This window comes from Oncorhynchus clarkii, chromosome 26 (genome assembly GCF_045791955.1).
Source record: "Oncorhynchus clarkii lewisi isolate Uvic-CL-2024 chromosome 26, UVic_Ocla_1.0, whole genome shotgun sequence".
Taxonomy (NCBI): Eukaryota; Metazoa; Chordata; class Actinopteri; order Salmoniformes; family Salmonidae; genus Oncorhynchus; species Oncorhynchus clarkii.
In genome coordinates, this window is record NC_092172.1 from 21827989 (window position 1) to 21835548 (window position 7560).

Here is a 7560-nt window from a genome sequence, read left to right on the forward strand (position 1 = left end):
CTGGATAACATGACGATCTAAACCTCATCAGGATGTGGGAGGGAAGGACAGAGGGAGAAAATAGAACACGTCTGATTTGTATTCGCTGTGGGTGAATGTTATTTCATACATTACAGAATGCAATATGCTTATGGATCATTATTGTCCAAATGAACTCTATGCTGATATATTCACTCTCCCCTACCTGTAGTAGTTTGATTGTTCCCTTGGCAGTAATATTTATTATTTTTGGTGAATTCAAAAAAATAGGTCTAATCTAAACATGCTGCGTCACATATCAACCGTGGTGAAAATTTGCTGTATAATTTTTTTTAAATTAATTGATCAAAGTATAGCTTTTGCTACATTGAAATGTTCATTAGGTCTATTGGCTCTTCAGAGATGCAGAGGCAGCTCGGTCTCCACTGTCAACATGTAATCAGTCAAAAAGTGCTGCAATCTCCAGCAGCATTGCATCCTCATTGTCATTATCAGTAGCAGGGGTAGCGGAGGCAGCCATATCCTTCAGCTCATTGTCATCTTCATACTCAGCAATGAGGTCTTTCAGGCTGGTCTCACTGATGGATTTCTCCATAGAGGTGTCTGTTAGGGTGGAGATCAAATCTTTAGCAGAGTCATCCTTCACATCCTCATCAGTAGTGATCATGTCCTTAGTGCTCTCAGGGGTCAGTGCCATGTCAAGAGTCTGGTTAATGGAGTCTGACGTGTGAAGATCTATCATGGTCTCCGATGAGACCATGGAGATCTGGCTCTGAGAGGTAGAAGTGGTCTGTGTGTCTGTGTTCATATTTGATGTCTGTGTTTCCATCTGCGCATGTGTCGAAGTGTTGGTAGAGGATGGCGTTCTCTCTGTCCTAGTTGCCATAGACGAGGTGGGCAGAGGGACTCCGGGTAGCTGCCACTCCAGCGGGAGGATGGCCAGGTTCCGAGCCAGGGAAAATTGAGAGAGGGAGCTCTACCCGGAGGAAAGGGGTGGTTAGGTTGAGGTCAGGGGGGAAATTGTCTCATGTTTGAATCTCTGTCTGTCCGTATAGTAATTTAGGTTTCAGTAACTTACGTGGGCACGTGGTAGAGTCGGAGAGTCAGGTCTTATGTAAATTTCCTCCACAGGGGTCTTCACTTGCCGGGGTGTCCTTTGATTTTCCTGCACAACACAATTGTAACACCCAATGATAACACAGCATTATGGGAAAGATATTTTGCTCACAATAAAATATGATACAGCATGTTTGGTTGTTTCACAGAGTTAGGTCTTTGTCCTGAATTAGTTCCCTTGTCTGTTTCTGGTGTTGTACTTACGGGTTCGTGGTCCTGAGATGATTTCAACAGCTGAACTTCAGTCCGGTCTTTCTCCCTGCCCACCTTTCCATTACTATTGTCCTTGACCCTTTTGGTTGTAACATCACCTCCAGACAAGTCTGAACCTGTGTAGATTAGACATTTTGATTTTGAAGACACGTTCTTCCAAGTGAAGCCAATCTCATTCTATATCTAATCAGCAGACACCCCATAACACTCACCAGTATCAGATGCATTATCGTTGTCCTGGTCCTTCCTCAGCTTGACTTTCCCACCACAGCAGAAGAGAGTGAACAGCTGCAGGGCCGCCACAGCTGGATGGATGCTCTTCTTCTTCTCTTTCTGCTGGGTCTCCTTTGCTTGCTCCTCAGGGGAGACCTCAGTGTCGCAATCAGTACATCAGTTAGAAATCTACTGACATTTCAAACTACAATATCAATGTTGAATATACGTAGCCAATGAGCTCTAGCTTGATTGGCAACAAATGTTATTTCCTAAGTGTGTTTCCATGTCAAAATGTTACCCCATAATAACTAGGGTTAGTGCTGTCCGTGATCCTTGGGACATCCCTACCCTAAACCCTAACCTTAACCCCTACCTTAACCCTAACCCTTACCTTAACCATTTCAATTTCAACGTCAAAGGTCAGAGTTGGGACGTTCCATGGATTCTGTTTAGACTTTTCCTAATAACTATTAGGGCCTACCCCATCCGAAGGGGCATTGTGACATTATCACATTTGTCAAGCCATGTCAAAGAATCAGATTCAACACAATATGCTGTGTTTTCCTTATTGTGGTCATTATCAGTTGTCAAATGCATTGGTTAATTCTCATTAATAAGCAAGTTTGGATGTCTTACCGAGTTAGGTCTTTGTTTAATGTCTTTTTCTTTTTCCTGTGTCGTTCTGCATTTGTGCTCCTGAGATTCAATGCTATGTTTCTCTCCTCCAACCTTTCCTTTACTCTTGTCCTTGATCCTTTTCACGTCACCTGCAGAGTAGTCCAAGCCTGTAAGTGAAACATTTCTAAGACACATGACCTGTTTTTTTCCAAGTCAAGCCTAGATAATTGTACTATGTAGCAGCACTAATCAATATACACCTCCTAACACTCACCAGTTTCAGAGTCATTATTGTTGTTTGTATCGTTTATCGTTGTTCCCTTTCTCCCATCACCACTCTGGGAGGGATCAAAGGGTGTTTTCTTCACCTTGACGCAGCTCAGCAGTGTAAACAGCTGAAGAAAGGTCAGGGCTTGAGGGATCCTCTTCTCCTTGGGTTTATCTTTATGTTCCTGTGTCTCCTTTGGTTTCTCCCTATGGGATACCTCAGGGACAGGGTCACTTAGTCTCTGACCCATGTCACGACAAGGTAGTGTACCGTTGTAATCAATCAAATCAGTTATAGGTTGAGAGATCGTTCGAATGTAGCTAATGCGCTCTACCTGAGCTTGTCTGACCGTTTTAATGTGGTCTGAGATTATGACATAAGTGTGTTTCCGTGGCAACATGTTACCTCATAATGTTCCCTTATAACAACTAGTTCTCCTTCCCTGGTAAAGGGGCATTGTGACATCACCAAGTTGGTTACCTATCCACATATCCACCCAGAACACTGGAATAGCCTATTTCTATGGACCTAGTCTGCCTGTATGTCTGTATTTTCCTGCTGGATCAAATTAAGATCCTACCACTGTATGTCTGTCTCTCTCTTTCCTTCTCTCTACCCCTCTCTCTCTGCCTGTACTCATATTCAACCTCTGCCTTCACCCTATTGCAGCAGTTGATTTTCTCATAATTTGCCTGCATCATGTTGCAAGGAGAGAGTGGCTGAGCACAGGTCAATCACTCCACAATGAGTATGGTTATACAGTTGATTATCAAGTGCCACATTCAACAGACTACTACTGTTGGCAATCAGAATACAATGTTGTTGTAGTCCAAGAGTCGACTCAGTGAATACATGCAGCACAATGGGCAAGAGTCATGACAACACGTCTATTCATACCTCCTCTATGTTTGCACTATTAAAAGCAGATCGCTGCCACATGTAGCATTAGAGACAGCAAGCCTCCCTGGCTCAGCACCTGTTATTGTCAGCTTTTAAGTGCTACATGTCAGCCTGATAATTACTCTGTGTCATCAGCAGAGGTGATTAGTGATAAAAGCTTACAGAACATGATAGGCTAACACCTCTGGAGGCACCTGGATGTATCACAGTAGTTTATCCATTTCACTCAGACCACTAACGATAGGTTTGCAGGTATGCACGCACAAACACACACCACACACACACATACACATACACATACACGCACACACACACAAACACGCAACCACACATGCATTTCTAAGAACGCATGCACACACACATTACTGAAGACACGGACACACACACACTGTCCATCATGTCCTATGAGCAGGGTAAAGACAGGGCCAGCAAAAACAGCAGCTGACAGACCGTAATAGAGCCTGTCTGTCAAATAAAATGTATTCATAAATCACATCAATTTATGAAGCCCTTCGTACATCTGCTGATATCTCAAAGTGCTGTACAGATACCCAGCCTAAACCCCCAAACAGCAAGCAATGCAGGTGTAGAAGCACGATGGCTAGGAAAAACTCCCTAGAAAGGCCAGAACCTAGGAAGAACCCTAGAGACAAACCAGGCTATGAGGGGAGGCCAGTACTCTTCTGGCTGTGCCGGGTGGAGATTGTAACAGAACATAGCCATGATGTTCAAATGTTCATAGATGACTGTGTACGGGAGGCAAAGTCAGGTGCAGGAGAGCAGAGTGTAGTGAACAGGCACACTTTAATTCCTTTCCAAAATACATAGCACATAAAAACAATAACGTGACAAAGACACGGAACATGACATAAGTAATAATCCCCAATACCAAACAAACAATTACACACAAAGACATGATGGGAAACAGAGGGCTAAATTCATGTATAATGATTAGGGAATGAAAACCAGGTGTGTATGGGACAAGACAAAACAAATGGATATATGAAAAATGGAGAGTTGATGGCCAAAAAGCATGTGACTCCGCCCTTGACGCGAAGCTCCAGTGGCACGCCGACAACAGCTTCGGGGACGACCCGGAGGGCGAAGTGAAGGGCGATCCGGCGATGGTGAAACTCCCGCAGCAGTTCAGGATCCAAAACATCCGCAACCGGAACACAGCACCTCTCCTCCGGACCCTACCCCTCCCATTCCACGGGGTACTGAAGGCACCCCGCCCGACGCCTCGAATCTAGGATGGAACGAACAATGTACACCGGGGCCCCCTCGATGTCCAAAAGGGGTGTTGGGACTTCCCACACCTCAGATTCCTGGAGCGCACCAGCCACCACCGGCCTGAGGAGAGACACATGGAACGAGGGGTTAATACGATAATCAGAGGGAAGCTGTAATCTGTTACACACCTCATTCACCCTCCTCAGGACTTTAAAGGGCCCCACAAACCGCGGACCCAGCTTCCGGTAGGGCAGTCGGAGGGGCAGTGTAACGACTCTCCTCTTCTTCTGACAAGGAGTAAGAGATGTCGGACCAATGTGCAGCGTGGTAAGTGTCCATTTTAATATATAAAACTGAACACTACAAAAAAACAAAATAACAACGTGAATGAACAAACGAAAATCGAAACAGTCCCGTATGGTACAAACACAGAACCAGCCGGTACCCCAATACGCACTGAAAGGGAGAGAGGTTAGTGGAGGAGTGGCGAAGCAAGTTCTGTGCCATCTCGGCCCAGTGCACGAACGCAGCCCACTCACCCAGCTGGTCCTGGCAATAAGACCGCAGAAACCTGCCCACATCCTGGTTGACTCTCTCTATCTGCCCGTTACTCTCGAGGTGAAAACCTGAGGTAAGGCTGATCGAGAACCCCAGACGTTCCATGAACGCCTTACAAACTCTTGACGTGAACTGGGGACCCCGATCCGACACTATATCCTCAGGCACCCCGTAGTGCACATTGGTCAACAGGGCTTCCGCAGTCTGCAGGGCCATAGGATGACCGGGAAGACGGAGGGAGGAGGGAGGAGATGACAGAACTTAGAAAAATGATCCACAACGACCAGGATCGTAGTGTTTCCCTGTGAAAGAGAAAGATCTGTTAGGATATCCACTAACAGATGTGACCAAGGTCGTTGTGGAACGGGTAAGGGAATAACTTACCTCTGGGCATGTGTCTTTGAGCCTTATACTGGGCACACACCGAGCAGGAGGAAACATAAGCCCTCACGTCTTTTGCCAAGGTGGGCCACCAGTACTTTCCAGTCAGACAGAGCACCGTCAGAGATGTTCATCGAGTAATTGTCTCTGGCCCTCTCCCAGTTAGGGGGAGTGATGAGCTCTACAGCAGAGTCTCACAACTCAATCACTGGTTGAAAGCTGTTTTCTGCCCCTCACAAAAGATAGAATTTGTAGATAATTGGCCCTCTTTCTGGGACTCACCCACAAACAGTACCAAGCCTGACCTGCTGAGGAGTGACAGACTCCCTCCTAGCTGGAGGGGTGCTCTCATCTTATCTACCAACATAGACAGGGCTCTAACTCCTCTAGCTCCACAATGAAATAGGGTGCAGGCCAGGCAGCAGGCTGTTAGCCAGCCTGCCAGCATAGTGGAGTCTGCCACTAGCACAGTCAGTGTAGTCAGCTCAGCTATCCCCATTGAGACCGTGTCTGTGCCTCGACCTAGGTTGGGCAAAACTAAACATGGCGGTGTTCGCCTTAGCAATCTCACTAGGATAAAGACCTCCTCCATTCCTGTCATTATTGAAAGAGATCATGATACCTCACATCTCAAAATAGGGCTACTTAATGTTAGATCCCTTACTTCAAAGGCAATTATAGTCAATGAACTAATCACTGATCATAATCTTGATGTGATTGGCCTGACTGAAACATGGCTTAAGCCTGATGAATTTACTGTGTTAAATGAGGCCTCACCTCCTGGCTACACTAGTGACCATATCCCCCGTGCATCCCGCAAAGGCGGAGGTGTTGCTAACATTTACGATAACAAATTTCAATTTACAAAAAAAAAATGACGTTTTTATACAGCGTTCCTCATTGAGTTCCCTGAATTCCTATCGGACCTTGTAGTCATAGCAGATAATATTCTAATCTTTGGTGACTTTAATATTCACGTTGAAAAGTCCACAGACCCACTCCAAAAGGCTTTCGGAGCCATCATCGACTCAGTGGGTTTTGTCCAACATGTCTCTGGACCCACTCACTGTCACAGTCATACTCTGGACCTAGTTTTGTCCCATGGAATAAGTGTTGTGGATCTTAATCCAGGATTATGAGGAAAAACATTATCGGACCACCATTTTATACGTTTGCAATTGCAACAAATGATTTGCTTAGACCCCAACCAAGGAACATCAAAAGTTGTGCTATAAATTCACAGACAACACAAAGATTCCTTGATGTCCTTCCAGATTCCCTCTGTCTACCTAAGGACGCCAAAGGACAAAAATCAGTTAACCACCTAACTGAGGAACTCAATTTAACCTTGCGCAATACCCTAGATGCAGTTGCACCCCTAAAAACTAAAAACATTTCTCATAAGAAACTAGCTCCCTGGTACACAGAAAATACCCGAGCTCTGCAGCAAGCTTCCAGAAAATTGGAACGGAAATGGCGCCACACCAAACTGGAAGTCTTCCGACTAGCTTGGAAAGACAGTACCGTGCAGTACCGAAGAGCCCTTACTGCTGCTCGATCATCCTATTTTTCTAACTTAATTGAGGAAAATAAGAACAATCCGTAATTCCTTTTTGATACTGTCGCAAAGCTAACTAAAAAGCAGCATTCCCCAAGAGAGGAAAAGATCATTTGAGGAAAAGATAATGATTATTAGAAAGCAAATTACGGACTCCTCTTTAAATCTGCGTATTCCTTCAAATCTCAGTTGTCCTGAGTCTGCACAACTCTGCCAGGACCTAGGATCAAGAGAGACGCTCAAGTGTTTTAGTACTATATCTCTTGACACAATGATGAAAATAATCATGGCCTCTAAACCTTCAAGCTGCATACTGGACCCTATTCCAACTAAACTACTGAAAGACCTGCTTCCTGTGCTTGGCCCTCCTATGTTGAACATAATAAACGGCTCTCTATCCACCGGATGTGTAGCAAACTCACTAAAAGTGGCAGTAATAAAGCCTCTCTTGAAAAAGCCAAACCTTGACCCAGAAAATATAAAAAACTGTCGGGCTATATCGAATCTAACATTCCTCTTA

The 7560-nt window shown here is 45.0% G+C and overlaps 1 protein-coding gene across 1 annotated transcript; it reads right to left on the reverse strand.

Annotated features, from left to right (window-relative positions):
- Positions 1-418: 418 nt before the first annotated feature.
- On the reverse strand, positions 419-2836 carry LOC139384576 (protein starmaker-like). Its single transcript, XM_071129408.1, has 6 exons — positions 2417-2836; positions 2161-2309; positions 1521-1677; positions 1300-1424; positions 1058-1144; positions 419-955 (listed from the first exon to the last, which is right to left on the reverse strand). Exons 1-6 carry the CDS (start codon positions 2808-2810, stop codon positions 419-421), a joined length of 1449 nt encoding a protein of 482 aa, XP_070985509.1. The 5' UTR covers positions 2811-2836.
- Positions 2837-7560: the final 4724 nt, after the last annotated feature.

Bases quoted from the DNA above. Each gene is read 5' to 3' on its own strand.
- LOC139384576 (XM_071129408.1), bottom strand. From the start codon at position 2,810: ATGTTGCCACGGAAACACACTTATGTCATAATCTCAGACCACATTAAA. The intron at 1,678-2,160 runs GTAAGACATCCA...TGCGACACTGAG, and splicing joins TTAAACAAAGACCTAACTCG to GTCTCCCCTGAGGAGCAAGC. The intron at 956-1,057 runs GTAAGTTACTGA...TCCTCCGGGTAG, and splicing joins CGACTCTACCACGTGCCCAC to AGCTCCCTCTCTCAATTTTC.